A 19,326-nucleotide genomic window follows, 5' to 3' on the forward strand; every position below is an offset into this window, starting at 1 on the left:
CCTCTTGCAAAAGGAGCTATAGGTCTAAGAATCTTTAGATCATGTTAGGCAGAAGCGGAACTAGGATTCAACATTGGGGGGAGGCTAGAAAATGAGAGTCCAGATCACCTCCCCATTGGTGAAGCACTAATGTTTTTTTCACTACACATATTGTGTGGGCCCATGTATGACCAACATGTATTTTGTGGGGGTCCACACATATTTAAAAAAATGGCTAAATTATTTATAATAATATTTTTCCCCATACAAAATAAGGTAAATTAAAGCAACAATACAAGAAAGATAACAAGAAAACTGCCGGAGGAATGGAAAGGAGAAGAAAATGAAGATCAAAGAGGGCAAAACCATAATAGGGAACAATTGGAAACATAACTATCATACAAGTTATGGGCTCTAGATTCACATCACTCATGTCGGAGGAAACTAATGAGGAGCCAGTAGAGTCCCAATCGGATTCAAATGCTATGATGGTTCCAGAAACTGGTCAAATTAGACAAATTCAACAGAGTTTCAATAAGGAAAGAACACCATGATCTAATAGGCAGGATGAAATTCCTAAACAATTATCAATTAACAATATGGGCCCACGTCTAAGAGCGACAAATTTAGTAATTGATGCTTGCAGAAGTTACACGTTGCCAGTGGAGATCCAATGAGCACATTTCACGATAGGTAAAGTGAAAGACAATGGAGGAGTTGAATGCATGCATAATTTGATGGGCATAATGGAAGAAAGAGAAAATAAATATCCAAACCCCATCTCGGGAAACATTACTACTGTTAGTACAAAGAACCAGATGGAAGTTGATCAATTGGCATTAAGAACAAAGATGGGTAAATTGCCACATATCAACCCTCCAAATGGGGCACATGTGGAAAAACTGATCATAAATGAATAATCGATCCACGTGTAGAAGGATGTCAAACCTTTGATTTGTTAATTATGAAGGTTTTAATGTAGAAATTGTAGAGGGGTGGAAAGTAAAGCGTTCACTCCAATGCTCAAATTTTACAGACAGGAATACAATCCTGATGGAATTATTATCGTGGAGACCCCTATAAGTAGTAAAAGAGGAAAGGATGTGATTAAAAAGCTTCGTGGAGAAGTTAACTTTAGAAGTGACGCTATGGACATTGTTTGGGGGAATGTGGTTTATCTTCAATCCTCAAGTCCAAGTATCAGTGATTCAGACTCATGGTCAATATTTATTTGTGGAAGTTGAAAATCGAATGGGGTAATTTTAAATGGAATATGGTAGCAATGTATGTAAATCCATCGGAAACATTGAGGCAACAAGGTTGCGTTGATATCCATACAATTCTAAGCGTCTCAAACAAGCTAGCATTGCTTGGTTATAAGAGACTTAAATGATGTTTTAAACTCATCCGAATCAAAAGGGAGAGTGTCGGTATCGGAAAGAAAATGCAAAAAGTTCAGGGAAAATTTGAATCGCTACAACTTGATAGATCTGGGATCGTCTATACTTGACTTTACTTGGCGGGGGCCAAAACGGAGAGGCTTGAGATGCACTTACAAAAGATTAGATCGGGGTTGATTGTCCATATTTGACATAATTTTGATGTGTTTTTTGTTTTTGAGAACAATGAAACAGGTTGAAGTTGTTTTGCAAAAACCTTAGCAACCATGAAAATTGGACCGGTTCGTATCTTAACGAAAGAACGTCCCATTTTACCCAAACAATTTTAGTGTTCTTTGGCATTATGGAATGAAATAACGCTAAAAATTGTTGTTTGGCCAATTACCAAGTGGGTCCTGAGAGCTAGACTATGTAGCTCTAGATAAGAGAAAGTTGATTAAAGTGGTACATCCACATTTAACAAAGTCCTTTAAAACTTCAAGCTCACAAAACATCACAAAGCCAGTCACTCAGTGGCAATACAAAATCAAATCCTTCTTGAGGATATGTGACACTTTACATCTAGCATGTGATTAAATATATATGATTAGAAGTAAGGATCTATGTAACCAACCCATTTACTCAACGTCTATTCCAAAGACTATTCAACAACAACAATAAGCATTGTCCCAATTAAATGGTGTCAGCTTTCAAAGATTATTCAAAGCCTTTCCAAGAAGGAAAAGAAAAATATATTCAGGTTTAACAAAATAGTAGAGAAATGACGAAAATAGAGCTCACATGAACCGGCCGGTTAACCCAGTTCGATCTTGATCGACTGGTCGACTTCCGGTCGATCTAATGTTCAAGTCGGTGGTTGGCAGAAGACGGAGAAAGTAATTGCTTGGTGGGATTTGGGACCGTTGGGTGGCCAGTTCTTTTCGAGCTCTGAACGTACACGAAGAGTACTGATTAATCTGTTTTCATTCTGAGTGCTTCACGTTTGGGAGATTTTGCATCTGATGCTTCGTCCCCTTCTCAGTTACATCTTTCTGAAACCCTGAAAAGAATTACATCTGGCTTGGATTTCACGGATGCAATAGAGATGGTAAGTTCACCTGAATCTCCTCCTACCTACTTGCATATGTTCACTCGTTTCAGATATCTGCTTCTGTTTCCTGCTTATAACCATGGTTTTTGAGCTCCAATTGCAAATAAGCGAGTTTGGTCACCTTATTTTATTTCTGAAGCGATGTCTCTGTGTTTTGCGAACATTTCTTTCAATAAATTATTTCAGTTCTAGATGGTTTAGCATTTTGCTAGCTAGTTGCGTGGAATTTGCATGAATGCTCATATTACTATGGTGAACATTAGATTCAAGACCCAGAGACTTATAGTAAGAACTTCCTAATTTCAACTTGCTTTTGCTCCTAGTTTCTCTTCTGCTTATTTTTGTTTTGAAGAATAATAAATATAATTCCAACCAGAAGGGAAGAACGTACAAAGGAGGGGGTGGGGGCTGCATCTAAGAATACCGTGACTGGACCAAAAGAGAGAGATCTAAGCCCTAGGAAACAACAATATGCCTATTCCATGAGGAATCTATAAGGGGTTTTGGGGAGACAGAAGCTAGCTTAATACTGATATCACTACTAATGGGTTTCCAACTTGTGTTGATGGAGCGAGATTTGGGAGATCATCTGCGGAGATTATGCTCAAACTAACAGTGCAGATAGAAGCACCCAAAACAAGCCTGGCAATTGCGTTAGCGATCAATGACCTGCCAAAGGTAGAGATAAACCAAACACACTCAAGGTCAACAGCGTGAGGGTGTCTGTGACAATGCCAAATGGAGGAGGAAAGGGCAAGAAGCGAGATAGGTTCGGCGAACGGACAAGAGAAGAAGAGATGGGGGATGGTTTCAGGGTTGGAATTGCAGAGAAAGCAAATGGGAGGGGCTGGATATGATGATAGATGAGGATTGGGTGGAAAGGCAAGAGTTGAAGGCTCTCTAGACATTGAAGGAGTGTCTAGGAATATAATCCTTGAACCAGACAAGTTTGGACCAAGGGACTCGAGGGGAAGGGGCCTGAAGAAGTGCCAGGCGGATGAGTTGGAGAAGATACCATTCCGGGCCAGATGAGAATGTCAGGGTGTGGAGAACTAGGGTGAGAGGGGAGTGAGGAAAGGGCGGCGGTGAGACAAGAAGGGAGGTTAGAGGGGAATGTCCAAGACCCAGAGAAGATGAAGGTCGATCCGGAGCATCTTTAGGGAAACTGGAGGAGTAGACAGCCCTAGGACCAAAACTGCTTGGTTGCTTTGTCTTCTGTTGTTGTTGGTCCTTAAGTTATTAGTTGGAGTCTGGAGAAAAGTGCTTGAGAAATTACTTGACATTACTTTGTATGCAAATCTCTCAAACCCATTCATATTCAAAAGGGCTTTTCAATACCCAATTTTTGACAAATTGTTCTTTGGCCTTCTACATAGTGGGTACTTCAGTCTTTAGGACTCTTTTTATCTTTGCGGGTTACTTAATTCTGTTCTATAGCACTAGAGAAAGCTGGCATAGAGACTGTGTTAAGGACTATTGATACTCAACTTCTGTTAAGAGGCTTTTGCTTTTTCCGGTGAGATCACAGTTGTTGGATAAGTGTTCAATATTTTTACCGGCAGTTGAATGCAAAGAAAATTCCTGAACAGGTTATGTTTGTATGCTGTTTCTAGGATTCTTGGTCAGAGGATCTAATGCCTTCTATATCTGCAAGTAGATTTTGTGTTGGTGGAGGCTGGGGGCTGTATTGGTTTTAATTTAGTTTTCTTCTTTAAATGTTGAAATGGAAGGTTTAACAAAGGCTGAACAGTACAATGCTGATCATTGGAAGAACAAAACAATTCAAGTGTTATTTCATTTAAGTAAACACCTGAGAATGCAAGCATGCAATTGTCTGATGCAGAAATCTAGGATTATGGTTCTTTAAGGATGATACAGTTGGGCATAGGAAGAGGTCATTGGCAACTAAGATCACCTATGCAGTGTCTGTAGAGAGCTATTCACTTCAGATTGAAGGATTTTAAGACGATCAGGAGAACGCTGAAATAATTTATGAGAATAAAGAAGAGGCTGAAATCACTTGAACTAAGAATTGAACAAGTATTTAAAGCAGCATATCAAAAGGAAGTGATGGCCAGATGTAGTGGAAAGGAAGAGAAGGTTTGTTGTCCAAATTGTAGCAGCTGAAGCTCTGATGGTAATAAATATATGTGCTATTAAACAAAAGATTTGGATTATAGTCTCTGAATCTCCTCTTGATAAGATTTATTCTGCCGGTGATAATTAATTTTTTTATACAGGACAAGGAAGCCAAGAAGAGAGCTTTTAGGAAATATCTAGAGTCTAGTGGAGTGCTTGATGCCCTCACCAAAGGTATTCCTCTCTCTCTCTCTCTCACACACACACCCCTCACATGTGCACATGCACATCTTTTTAGATATCTTAAACTAGTTAACCCAGCCTATGACATACTTATGTGTTAACTATTTTCTTACATGGATTTTCTGTAGTACTTGTTGAGTTATATGAACAGAATGACAAACCTTCCTCAGCAATTGAGTAAGTTTTCTGTATCAATTCAGTTCCTATTTACTATTCTGCTAGCCTTGTTGTCATCAAAGATTTAAGAAATGTATGACCATTAGTTGGGACATTTATATCATATCGGGATGACCAATTCTTCTCATTTTTGGGACCATTGTCATTGTTCAATTGATACATAGTACTTAACCATTTGAAAGATTCTTTACAGCATCCCCTTTCATTAACTGAAGATAATTCTTTACAGCATCCCCTCTCATCAACTGAATATAATTATCTGAACTACATCACCTATGCAGGGACTCATCCTATGGAATTATATAATGAAGTAATAGGTAATTTTCATTTGGACCCGTTGAGGTTTGACCTATGATGTTCATTTAAGGACACACTGATTTTTGTATGAACAAAATGCCGTTATACATTTTCAATTTTTTTCTTGACTTTTAGTTACATGACTAACTGTCAGATTTGCACAATATATACAAATTCCAATCCAATGTCCTCAAATAAAAAAAAAATCTAAGGTATGCTTGTAAATTGTAATTATAATATTTTTATTTTTATTTTTACATCCAAGGGTTTCTTAGATTTTAAATTTGCAGAATCAAGCTGTTGATTGAAACTAGATGGAACCCCTTGAAAAGTTCATGTATACAACTACAAGAAAATCCTAGAGAAGAAAAGAGGAGAAAAGGAATGTGAAATGAAATGTTCATATATTCCATTTTTTGATTACCAATTTGTGGGGTGTGACTATTTGTGAGATCAATTTGATGAGCTTTCTTACTTTTCAAATCCACAGATTCATAGTTTTCATTTTCAGATCTTAAGATTCTCACATCACCTTTTCTTTTTTTTACAAATTTACAAAATGAACAAAGACACCAGAGAACCTGCACAGCCGAAGGTAGGAGCAATATATCATTTTGGGTTCCTTCTATCTTATTAGAATCCAGTGGTGGTGGGGTTGGTGTTCTTCTTTGATTATGATTTCAAAAGGTTGTGGTTGTGGTTCTTGGCATCTCAGTTATCATGTATGATCATCATGGTATTGGTTTGGGTAGAATGGATTGGAATCTTTAAGCCTAGGAACAGTCCGTGACTGAAGCTGCCATTGGAAAAGTTGATGACCATGCTAACTCTGCCCTTGAAACTAAGATAGAGAACAAAGCAGAGTTGCAGATGCTTCATCTTCTCTTCTCTGCTTCATTCTCACAAAAAGCTCATCAGATTGATCTCACAAACAGTAACACCCCACAAATAGGTAAACCAAAAAATGTAATACATAAACATAGGGTTTTCCTACGGTTGTATACATGAACCCTTGTTTTTAACATTCAAGGGTTTCCATCTAGGTTCAGTCAGGGGCTCAGTTATGCCAATTTAAAATCTAAGAAACCCTTGAGCGTAAAAAAATTATAATTACATGGATACCTTAGATTTTTTTTGATTGATATTGTTGGATTGGAATTTGTATATGTTGTGCAAATCTGACTGTCTGTCATGTGATCGGGAAAAAAAAAGAAATTGAAAATGCATAAGGGCATTTTGGTCATAAAAAGGTGCCCGTAAATGTTTTGGATATTGCAGGGGAGGCAAATGCAATGTCATGTTTTTTGGACTAAAAATAACTTGTTTCAAACCTCGGGGGGTCCAAATGAGAAGTATCCTAAAGTAATTTAGGGAGCAATGGTTAGTCTTGACATATGACTTTTCTATCTCTGTTTGATAGGTCCTTTTTTTCCTTCTTTCTTTCTTTCTTTCTTTCTTTCTGGGGTGAATGCTTGATAGGTTCATTCAGCAGAAACTATGTGGTCCAACTGTTCTTGAACATGAAAGGCTACAAGCTGAGTTGTCAGATCTGCAGATAAAGTATGATGAACTCTTGGTGGAACACAAGAAAACCTGCCAGGAGGTTTGGTTTAGTCTTGAATTGTAGCAGATATTCTCATTTTCGCACTTGATATAAATAAATATTTTTTGGGTATCACATTTAAATATAAATATTAATAACAACAATCATACTCTAGGTGAACCTTACTCTTTTAGCTGGTCATTGCTCCAGCTTTCTAAATCTCCTGTCTTTGGATTTAAAGCTCTTCAGTCCTTAAGAAATAGGTCCTCTGATTGTTGTTTATAGCCATTGATAGATTTAATCAGTCAAAAAGTAGATAGCTTAGACTGCCTTATCCTTATCACATAGGCAGTAGAAACACAAGTTCAGTGAATTCAAAATAGGAGTACCCAACTTGATCTGCATTTGATCTGGATCTCATTCATGACACTCTTCTGCGGTAACTCAAAAATCGCTCTCTGGAATTAGAGCTTTAATCTCCTGCACTGTCTCAAGAAGTTATATACTGTAATCTGTGTGGCTATAGATGCAAGTGCCAGGGTGATAAACTTTTGTAACTCATAAACCCTCCCAGTTTCAATAAAACCTTGATACATGAAGCTCTTTGTGGCTTTGATTGTGCCAAACCTTTCCATCTTGAAGTTTTCACTGGTACCATGATCTGTGAAGCTTATATTTCCTGTTTATTCGGTTTAATTTAGTACATATCAATTTGGTCAATGCCAAAACAAAAAGGTTTTATGTAGGATTTTAAGCAACAGAAACCATAATATGACACAGTCAATATCAAAATTCATTTTCAGTCCTCTTGTCTGATCACTCCCCCCCCCCCCCCCAACCCCCAAAAGAAAACACACAGGCAAACACACACAAAACACAATAACACAAGGAAAAGATGGGGTAAGGGAGTCTGATGCAGATGCAACCTCTAATTAGAGCCCTTGGATAGTTGGATTTGCTGCCTTGCCTTCAAAAGCTGAGGTGAAGCCCCTAGACATGCTGCCCAGTTTCATTTTGAATCATTATTGCTTTTCTAGACTTAATATTTGGCTTTTTTTATATAGTATTTTTTAAATAACATTTAAAGTAATTAGTTGCAATTTAGTAATTCTTCCCAACTTTTAAATCAAGGATAGCATGGTCATTTAGATTATTAATCTTTACATCAGGGTAAGTTTTGTTTTTCCAGCTTTTAACTCATGTAATGCAGCCCACGTTTTGGTTGCTTAATTAGTGCAAGAATATGTTAGCTGCTGTTCTATTTTAAATCAGTTTCTAGGGTCTAAGATCATTAGGACTTCAAATTTGATGCTATAAATAGCTCTTGTTTTGACGGAATAGACTACAATTGATTAGAAAAGTTATTTTTCCTAAAGATAGAATGCTTTTGTATGTGATTTTGCTAGTGCTGCTGGTATTTTGATCTTGTTAAAGGTAACTCTAGGGATTTGAGTAAACCTTAGGTTCTTGGTGAGATCAAGTTAGATCCTTGCTGTGTCTGAACTAAGAGCCTTCACTTCACGAAGACATTCCACTCGATCCACAGCTTCCCAGGGCTCCCTCATTCAGGTATCTGACAGCCTACATCCATCCTCTTTCCTATCACCTTGTTTCTATTTTGTTGAATTTTTGGACTTCCAACGATACCCACATTTCAATTTCGGATCTACATCTGTTGATGATTACATCTTTAGCACGGCTAACATATCGTGGATAATCTTGGCCATGTGCGGTTCAGAAGTTGCCTTAGTATATTTTACTTTCTATTTTCCTTGTTGCTTGACTGACAAGTTGTCTCCTTAGGTTAGTTTCCTTTTTGTAGATCTGGGAGATATTATTTAATCTATGCATATTTACTTTTTCTTCTTGCTGTAATTTAGTTTAGAAAACTTTCCTAAACTAAGAGTAGTTAGTAATCTATAATGCATAATAGGGGAAAAATTTCATGTTTGAGAGTCCCTATTTCTCCCATTCACCTTTTCCTTCTTCTGTTCTTCTTTTTGAATATCTTTTTCTGTCCCTAGGCTGATTATAGGAAAGTTTAAGTATAGGCCTCCTATTGGCCAATGCATATTGGTATTGAATGCCTACGATATGATATAAGGCCGTACGTCTCTAGGAATTTGTTTTTCCTTATTGTTTCCCACAACTCTCAATATATCGGCCGATATGCCAAGAGATGATACATACACCGAGATGTCTCTTTTTAAAAGAATTAGTTGAAAATAAATTCAAATAGAACAATACGTGCGCGATGTACCGGATGATATGGCATGAAATGATGTGATATTACAATGCGTATTATTTTTCATTTTTTAAAAAGAACATATTTGTTTACGTATACGTATTGATGCTATCGCTTGTATCGATAAGTATCGCAAAGAATACACATATTGATAAAATCCATTCATATTGAATTACTTCACAAGTGGGAAAAAAGGGTTCCTCATTTCAAACCTTGCTCAAGCCTAGCTCTTCTTGGCTGCGCTTAGAGATGTCTTAAGGTACCTGACTAAAATGTCTACTGTACCCAATTCACTGTGGTCGATTGTTTCAAGTAAATCATTCAAGTTTTCATTGTCTCCCACATCGTTGGATAAGAACAAATTCCATTATGAATCTTTCAGTAGTCAGGTTAGTTTAGTTTTCATCTTTTTCTTTTTATTTCTGTCTAAGTTTTGGTGATTCTTTCCTAACTAGATCCCTAAATTGAAGTCAGGTTAGTTATGAATCTTTCCTAACTAGATCCCTAAATTGAATTCCTGAACATTGGTATAAAACCTTCTCTCAGTTCTCTGAAGTTTGCAAGCTGAAAATCCCAGATAGATTGGATAATGTAGATTAGTTCTCTCATGAATTGTATTGTCGTTGCCCTTTTGGAGCAGAAAGCTAGAGTAAACCGCAATAAAAGTAAACGATGATGACCTTCGTTTTGTTCATACTATTCTAAGCTATCCTTTCCAATCTTAAACCATCATTATTTGCATGTTTAGTAATATTTTAATTTTTTTATCCACAAATTTCTTCCTTAGAAATTTTTGTATCCCAGTTGTTGTTACCTTTTTCCCAGGTGCACCAAACTCTTTACACAAACTTTTTGTGTAAACCAGATTGGCAAACCAACTATGTACATGTTGTAATCCTTTGTTAGAAAACCGCTGTTGCAACCATTTTCTTTCAAATCTACTACTCATGACTTAACAAAGCTAACCAAACATCTATCTCATTTTCTGTTGCATCTGTAGATATAGAAGGCACTGTAAATCAAACTAGAATTTTATAAGCTGATTGTTGGTTAGAATTCCCATTCCACTGTCTGTCTTTTTTGCTCCTTTTATTCATGACCTAGGATAAAATGCGAGGCTCTGAAGTTTTTTAAATGTGCCATACATGTCTTAGGAAGCTCATTGTTTGGTTGCTACCTTATTTTCTGTTACATTGTTTATTCTAAACACAAACCTCATAAGAAAAATCCCTTAAACCCCTTGAGGTTGCATCTCAACTGGCAAACTATCAACCAATAGAGTTATAGGTAATCTGCAAGGTGGTGATTGTTATTAAAAAGAGCTGGATTTTCTTTTCCAAAACTAATAACACATGAGATTGTTGTTTGGCTTCTTTCTAAAACTAGATTTTCTTTTGGCATGTTAATTTCTATTACTCTTTAATAATCCCTCATAGAACAAACCATCACTTGCTTTGTTGTTTTGGAAAGATGCTATGTTCTACAAATATTGGATGAGAATATTGTACGAAGATAAACAACAATAGATTGCATACAATGTGTAATTTCTGTGATGCACAACATTTGGGAGGTGGGTGACTAGACAAAAGCAACACATGGCAGGAGGGTATAGGAATGATGCCAAGTGTCCAAAATGCCCTATAGAGTTAAGTAAGGCAATACAAAAACATCTCACTGAAAGTAAAAGAAAAGCCACTTAAATAGAAGAAGACGATGGTGCCTTGGTAGCCAATTTGATGGAGGATCTTGATGAGTACAAAGGATCTAATATAGAAGTTGAGGATGAGCCAGAATTGGCACGGGCAATGAGGGAGTCTAGGAAAAAAAGCTAGAGAAAGAGAATGGAGAGATGAGCATTTGAGAAGAACTCAATTAGTTAAGCCACAACGACAAGGTGCAGAAGAAGTTGGTGGCTCTTCTTATCGTCCATGTGAGGGTAAGGAGCATACTAACCTCAGTAGATCAACTAATGTTCAATCTATGTTTGATCGTTGTGGTAAGAGTGGAAAAGGAAAGAGTAAGGGCCCGGATATCAGAGACATGGATCTGAATTTATATAAGAGGAGAGATGAAAGTAAGAAAGGATTGAGGAGAGCTTTCAACCAATAACATTGAGCAAGAGGATTTATAGACCAATATCCAGGTGGTTCCATAGTTCAAGCATCCCACCTTAGAAGGCTGAGGATCTCCACTTCAAAGCAATGGTAAATGAGACTTAGCATTGTGGGACAAATGTAAAGCCACCGACTCCATATGAGATTGTTAGGCCATACTTAGATGAGATTGTAAAAGAAGCGGATGATAGGTTTAAGGAGAAGTGGCCTTTGTATGGGGTGACCATCATGTGTGATGGTTAGAGTGGGCCAATTAGATTGTCGGTCATAAATTTTCTCATGTACTGTGATGGTTGGACCATGTTCCATAAGTCTGTGAATGCACCCAATAATATCAAAGATGCAGGTTACTTGTTTCAGCTTATGGATGGTATTGTAGACGAAGTAGGGGAGGAAAAGTTGTTCAAATAGTAACTGATAATGTTGCCAATTTTAAGAAGGTTGGCCATCTACATATGTTGAAGAGAAAACATTTATTTTGGACACCGTATGCAGGTCATTGTATTGAGTTGATGTTCAAGGACAATGGAGAGTTGTCAACAGTAAATATGCTTGTCTCTTAAGCAAGAAGGATTACAGATTTAATTTGTAACCATGTTATGTGTTGGCAATGATGAGAAGGTGCATGAGAGGGGATTTGTTGAGGCCTACAAGTACAAGATTTGCAACCAATTATATTGCAATTGATAGCCTCCATTCCCATATAGATAGCCTACTTCGGATGTTCACCTTTTAGGAATGGTTGGGCAGTAATTATTCAAGGTTAGAAATTGGGAAAGAAGTCCAAAATGCCATCACAGAGCCAAGGTTTTGGCAAATGATGCATCAAATCCATGGTGCTATGCATCCATTCTTTTGCCTTCTTTGAGGTTTATGGAGATAAAGTGCAAACTATGGGTAAGATTGTTGATGCGATGGAACAAGTGATGAAGAAGATAGATGTAGACCAACCAAAATCAAGCAAAAAAATACTTGAAGATCATTAAAAGTAGATGGAGAAATATGATGCTTCAAGATTTGCATTTAAAAAGTAATCTTAAACTTATCTTTATACCTTATGCACATTTTTAATGTTGCTACTCATTTACTCACTATTTATGCATTGTGTAGTGTATTATTTGAATCTAGAAATCCACACAAGCACGGTCTTGGACTAGAATGGATTTATTGGATGCACTAAGGAGAGCAGTCAATAGAATTGAGCCAGATGTGAGCCGTGGCACACTTGCTATGGATTATAAGTCTAAAGATTGAAGACTAATGCATTAAATTATATAAGATTAATATGTATGCATGCATAGGTTGAGATTTAAATACATAACTAACGTTTGATACTTGAAAGCCACGAGAGGCGTGTCGAAAATACACAACTCTCCATTGTCCTTGAACATCAACTCGATACAATGAGCTGCACACGGTGTCCAAATTAAATGCTTTCTCTTCAACATAAGCAGATGACTAGTCTTCTTAAAATTGGCAGCATTATCAGTTACTATTTGAACAACTTTTCCTCCCCTACTTCGTTTACAATACCATCCTTAAGTTGAAACAAGTAACCTGCATGTTTGATATTACTGGGTTCATTCACAGACTTATGGAACAAGGTCCAACCATCACAGTATATGAGAAAATTTATGAGCCACACTCTAATTGGCCATTCTAACCATCACACATGATGGTCCCCCATACAAAGGCCACTTCTACCTAAACTTATCATCCACTTCTTTTACAATCTCATTTAAGTATGGCCTAAGAATCACATATCGGTGGCTTTACATTTGTCCTACGATGTTGAGTCTCCTTTACCAATGCTTTGACGTGGAGATCCTTAGCCTTGTGAGGTGGGATGCTTGAACTGTGGAACCACCTAGATATTGCTCTACAAATCCTCTTGCTCAATGTTATTGATTAAAAGCTCTCCTAAATCCTTTCTTACTTTCATCTATCCTCTTATATAAATTAAGATCCATGCCCCTGATATCCGGGCTTTTCTTTTCCACTCTTACCACAATGATCAAACATAGATTGAACATTAGTTGATCAATTGAGGTTAGCATGCTCTCCTTACCCTTACATGGACGATAAGAAGAGCCATCAACTTCTTTTGGATCTTGTGGTTGTGGCCTAATTGATTGAGTTCTTCTCAACTGCTCATCTCTCCATTCTCTTTCTCTAGCTTCTTTCCTAGACTCCCTCATTGCCCATACCAATTCTAGCTCATCTTCAACTTCTATATCTAATCCTTCGTATTCATCAAGATCCTCCATCAAATTGGTTACCAAGGCACCATCATCTTCTTGTATTCGAGTGGCCTTCTTTTACTTTCAATAAGATGTTTTTGTGTTGCCCTACTTAACTCTATAAGGCACTTGAACAGTTGGCAACATTCCTATACCCTCCTGCCATGAGTTGTTTTTGTCTGGTCACCCACCTCCCAAATGTTGTGTATCACAGAAATTACACATTGTATGCAATCTATTGTTGTTTATGTTTGTAGAATATTCCCATCCAATATTTGTAGAACGTGGCATCTTTCCAAAACAACAAAGCAAGTGATGGTCTGTTCGATGAGGGACTATTCAAGAGTAATAGAGATTAACATGCCAAAAGAAAAAAATGGAAAAAGAAAATCTAGTTTTAGAATGAAGCCAAACAACAATATCATGTACTATTAGTTTGAAAGAAAATCCAACTCTTTTTACTAACAATCACCACAATGTGTCCAGGGGATCCTGTTAGTGTGTCCTTAGTCTCATCTAGGGCTACATAAGGAACAATATTTTTGCATTCGACTGATTACATGCCAAATTTGTTACCCACCTCAGTTGTCTGATCAACATAAGGTGTTGAATTACCAAATTCATGTGAGGTGACAAGGTCAGCGTATGGGGCATTGCTGATTTCCATCTAACAAGGTATGGAAGACTCCATGGTGACTTGCAATTTTGATGCAGGTCCAACACCAAATTGGCCTATTTCCCCTTGAAATCAACTTAGGGTTGATAGATATGCGCATTAGGCCTTTGTTTAGCTGGTAGGTGTGGTCATGGGCCTATCCATTGGGGCCATAAGTTTAGTGTTTAGGCCAAGTGCGAAACTAGGTTATTTATTTTGTTTAGATTAGGTCAGGTCTATCAAGAATAACATACATTAATTAATAGACTTTATCAGGCCCTGAGATACACCTTCAGTAGATAATCCTTATCAAGGGCCTTATACACATGAGTAAACAGTCCTCATTAGGTTAGTGTTTAGATTAGAGTCCTATTTTCAAATTTAGTTTCTATTTTCAGTGTTACTAGGAAAGAGAGAGGCTATAAACGCAGTAATAAAGGGTGTCTATTGCTGCATAAGAGTGTGATTATGAGATTAGAGCTGCTCCTTCAGTGGTGCGGTACCTCCAGGTGATCGATGAGCAAACATAGGGTTTCTACTTGAAGGGTCTCCTTAGGCAGTGCTTGCAACCTGCCTCCACTTCTGTCCATCATCATATCAATCCATTACAAGACTTGTGTTACAGCCTCATAGGTAAGTAGCATGTCAGCAGAGCCCCCTAATTCTCCCTTCCACTCTTTTAATTTCTGTTTTGAGAACCCTACCCAATTTGATCACCTCTCCATCTTTAAAAAATGGGTGAACCCAGTGGCAAAGGCTCCTGCACAAGTAGAGTCTAGGGGGACAGTTTTCCTACAATGTCTTACCCCAGTAATTTTGGGTGGGAGGCTGTTTCAGTGCCTTGGCCTTGGGGCTACAACTGTGGTCCAACTGTTGAGCCGAGGCCTGGCCCTCCGTCTTCATAAACCCTAAATCCATATTTCCTCGCCCCTCCATCAGAATTCCACCCCCTTGCAGATCCATTATACCTCTACTTCCATTGACACTCATCCCAATTGCAGCCTTTTTCATTACTCCAAAACCCTAATTCCTTCTTGCCATAGATTCCCAATCCCTGATCTTAAAACCCCAACACTAAAACTGTAAAATCCTAACCCTACATTCTTAATACGATAAGTCTAAAACTATAAAACCCTGACCCTAGATCCTTGATGCCTTAAACCTAAATTTGTAACCCTCATCCTAGACCCCTTAACCCATAACACAAGGCCTCTAAGACTTGGCCCTTGTTGCCCATGCCCTAATTCCATCCTCCAAGGATAAAGAGCCCAGCATTTGGATATCTAAGATATTCAGAAACGGGGGTCCTAAATTTCTAAACTAATAATTCAGACCTGATTTATATTGCTGTTCTAACCCTAACCAGTGGTCTGAATCAATTCTGGTCAAAACCCCGTGAAACCCTACTTTTTACTTATATTCATCTAAATGTCTTGGATATCTGGTCCTCATTCACTTGAGGCTACATTAATTTCTTTGGAATCACACACCAGGGAAAAGGTGGAGATGGCAAAGATGTCAAGGCTTGTTAACGTTGAAATGGTGCTGAAAATGTTGTCACATTTAAGACCTAGAACATGGATTCTGTAACACACTTGAGTGGGGCCAAATCCATAATCACTGAATTAGCAATGGTCTTTGGATCCGATGCTCGACACCCTCCCTAGTTTCATCACTTATTTTCTTGACCTGTTGAATTTCTTTGGTTGGATGTACAAGGCAAGTTATGTTGCTGAGTTACTGTCTTATGTTAGCATGCTATTGTTCATTATACTGCAGCTTGAGGAACTCAGAAACTTGCAGCCTATAGCAGCCTCTAAGAACACAGTGGATGCAGAGACAACAGAGGATGGATTATGAGAAGTGTCCGCGACAGCTTTTGGACCATAATATAATCAATGCCATTTATTTGTAGAAATTTGTTATGTGATCGAGAACACTGATTTGAAGTGTTGGAGGAATCCTTTGTACCTCAGCCTTTTTTAAATAGTGTTTGCATGACTGATGTTATTACATCTTGGTTCTGAATTAGTAGATTGTTAAGATAGAGAGTCCAGTTTTATCAATTGACCACAAAAAACCCCACCCCCTCATTGGAATTTATAGTTTCTTGCCACTGTTGTATCCCAAGTTTCCTCTAATAAGAATCATTCTTGGGAAATCTTCTCTTGGACTGGGTTTTTGTCAACACATCTGCTCACATGTATAATAAGCCAGAGTTTCAATAAATTCATCTGCTAAATTTTGTTTTTTCTTTTTAATTTTCATGAAAATCATCACAATATGATTCTTATCCAGCATTGCAAGATTCTTGATCAATCAGGAAAATGGAAAATCTTTAAAGATATACTTTAAATTTTATTCTAATACTAAATGCTTCAGGGTACATCTACATCCTTACTTGAGCCAGTGCTGACTGTTCCACAACAGAGGGCGGTAGTATACAGCAAATAGAACAATCAAGACCAAGACCACCACCGTACATATTAAAGCCTGCAACACCAAATCAAGTTTGTTATTTGGGGGTTAGGATTGGAGGGCTGAAGTAATCACTAACCATACTGTGTGCTTTAAACAAGTTGAAGTTCAGAGGAGTAAATATTTCTTTTGTTTCTTACAGAAATGGCACAAGCTGCAAGGCCGGCTCGTTCTCTTGGATCCTTGAGAGTTTGATTACTGAAGTACAGAACTGCAGCATAGTACCAAAGCGGCGGGAAGACGAATCCAAACATAAAGCTGCAAAGAAAGAAATCATCTCAAATGATTGATCCAAAGTGAGTATTCGACAGTGATATCTGAATTAGGAAGAATGAATTAATCTGCTAGACTCACAAGAACCAACCAATTCCACATCCGCAGTATGAAAGAGGCTTATCGTAAATTCCAACAAGGTGGCTGCCTTTGCTCTCATGCTTCTCTTCATCTAGGGCATTTGCCACAATTATTTCCTCGTTACTATTTTGACATTCGCCTGCAACAACAGCCATTCAAGAAGTAAAGAAGGTCTTAGTACATCTTTCTGTTGCAGAAACACAAACATATCTACAATCACTGAGACAGGGTAGGGAGATGGTGAAATGGAAATCTAACACTACCTTCCTCCATTGTTGAAACTCCTGCCATGTTGATGTGGTTGTCTTGAGGTTGGGGTTGGTTGGGGAGGGGTTTCGGTTCCATTGACTTGGCATTGCTGTTGCTCATAATCTGAAAAACAAGAGTTCAAAACCACCAGAACTGCCTTAAATCCCTGCGTTAATCGAAGGATATCGAATTTGATTGTTTTCTGGGGGAGAAGAAAGACCAGGGCGAGAAAAAAGTGAGAGAGAAAGGATAAAATTTAACGGTTTCTTTCGTTTAAAACTACTAGGGTCGTTCAACTTGAAAAGAAGACAACCGTTGGTCTTCCTCCTCTGTCCTTCCCATCAGTCTTATTGGAATCAAATCTAGCTATGTTTGGAAGGCTATGTTTGGAAGTGCATTAATAAAAAAAAGGATGAAATAAATCTTTTTATTATTAGTTTCAGGATTTGCCTTAAATATAGGTAACTTAGCTCTTAATCTGGCTCTCCTTCAGAACTAAGTTTCAGTCCAACACAATCCAGATCTTTTTTGGATGCTCAACTGAGACCTCTGTGTTCTTTAGCATCCGCTGCTTCATCAGATTATTACATGTTACACTATAACTAGTGATGGATTTGTGAGACAATTATTATCATGTATGTATGGTAATATCGTATGAGTCTGGATATTCTATCTCAATAGATAGAGGATTGTGCTTTGCTTACCCTTTCCATCACGTGTTTATGGAGTTTGGATCATCTCCCCGTTGGAGGTGCACTCTGTGGTCCCTAACGGCTTTACAACCACACACTACGGTGGGGCCCACAGGTGAAGGTGGTGAGATTTAATTTTTTAATTGTTTTTTGCCTGTGGGCCCCACCATAGTGTGTGGCTGCACCCTCGACGGGGAAATGATCCGGACTAATGTTTATGAGGGGAATCCACCTCTGTCAAGTTGGGGTTCTCTATCATTCAAGGTAGAGGTCTTTACTCTCCTCACACCTCTCTACCACACATTAGAAAGACCACCTTCGGATCTTGACAAGAAAAATCGAACATGGGTCTTTGGGCCTGACTCAACCCTTATTCTGGCTGACACTGTCTATTAAATGCATGACAGTTTGGTCTTTTTCCGCTCCTTGGTTCGTTTTGAACCTTGTGTACTCAAGCTATTGTTTTTGTATTTTTTTTAGCTATCTGAATGAAGTACTGTTTACCAAAAAAAAAAAGAAAGCAGACCACGTTTGGATCTTGACAAGAAAAATCGAACATGGGTCCCCTCATGGGCCATCTTCTTGATGTGTGGTGGAGAAGCGTGATGGGAGAATTTATCTCTACCCACCTATGCCTACTTTATCAACGTTCAAACTTCAAAGGTAAATGAGAAGTGTGAGGGGAGCACAATCCTCTACTTTGATGAGAAGAGGATCCCAACTTATGTCAAAATATGATCTCAATAGTCAAATGTGGTTGTAGCAAGACACCCAACGGGAGCGGTAGTACAAGATTAAAATCTCCAAAATTTTGTCTCCTACAGACGATCTATTTGTTGGAATAAAATAGGATGGATAAAAAAAAAAGTGGGAAAAATGTAAATTTCCAATCAAATTCTAAGTGTTCGCTTTGTTTGGTTTATTGCGGGATGGGAAAATGAACAAACAAGCTTCCTTAAATTTTCTAAAGGAAATGAGTTTTACTTAACTTTTTCCACCTTTTGCCCCAGTTTTTTTTTGCCATTCCATGCTTAAGAAAAAGTTCAAACTTTTTAGGTGAGGTTTTTGAGTAAAACTAAATAAGTTTGTGGGGCTGTATATTCCATATTTTCCCTCACTTCTCTTTTTTATGTTTTTTTGGTTTCTCATTCCACTACCAATTGAGTCCATCTTTTTATTTTGAGTTTTTACGTGTGGGTTCTTTTAGTAGAGCATAAACTAATGTTGAGTCTCCTTAGTTCAATAAATTATGTATAAGTCCATAGTAACTAACACCGTTTAGAAAGTTTAAAGTTTGGTTGCAAATGCCTAAAATAAATTTTCACCTACCCAACACCCACACCCTCCTTTGGCATCAACATCATCCTTAAGCTCCCTCTCAAATCATTTGAGCACGTCCTTTCTTTGTTTTTGTCTTCTGCTCCTATCTTTGCATTATGTTGTGATCACTACTAGAAAAAAAAGAAAAGGATAACCCTCACCATTGGAAAT

At 37.8% G+C, this 19,326-nt stretch overlaps 1 protein-coding gene across 6 annotated transcripts; it reads left to right on the forward strand.

The window, feature by feature from the left end:
• Positions 1-2,272: 2,272 nt before the first annotated feature.
• LOC149003304 (uncharacterized) lies at positions 2,273-17,740 on the forward strand. 6 transcript variants are annotated; one of them, XR_016170160.1, is made up of 7 exons: positions 2,273-2,466; positions 4,710-4,782; positions 4,920-4,968; positions 6,745-6,868; positions 16,445-16,607; positions 16,683-16,836; positions 16,922-17,740. XR_016170160.1 is itself a non-coding variant. In XM_089136510.1 (6 exons), the coding sequence occupies exons 2-6, from the start codon at positions 4,604-4,606 to the stop codon at positions 15,920-15,922; spliced, it is 330 nt and encodes a 109-aa protein (XP_088992636.1). In that variant the 5' UTR covers positions 2,273-2,466; positions 4,313-4,603; the 3' UTR covers positions 15,923-16,437. The 6 variants fall into 6 exon arrangements, 3 of the variants coding, with proteins under 3 accessions (XP_088992636.1, XP_088992637.1, XP_088992635.1); XR_016170159.1 differs by having other exon boundaries at positions 16,683-17,740; XR_016170161.1 differs by having other exon boundaries at positions 6,745-6,825; positions 16,683-17,740.
• Positions 17,741-19,326: the final 1,586 nt, after the last annotated feature.

This window comes from Hakea prostrata, chromosome 10 (assembly GCF_041222555.1).
Source record: "Hakea prostrata isolate BN-2017 chromosome 10, UWA_Hpros_2, whole genome shotgun sequence".
NCBI lineage: Eukaryota > Viridiplantae > Streptophyta > Magnoliopsida > Proteales > Proteaceae > Hakea > Hakea prostrata.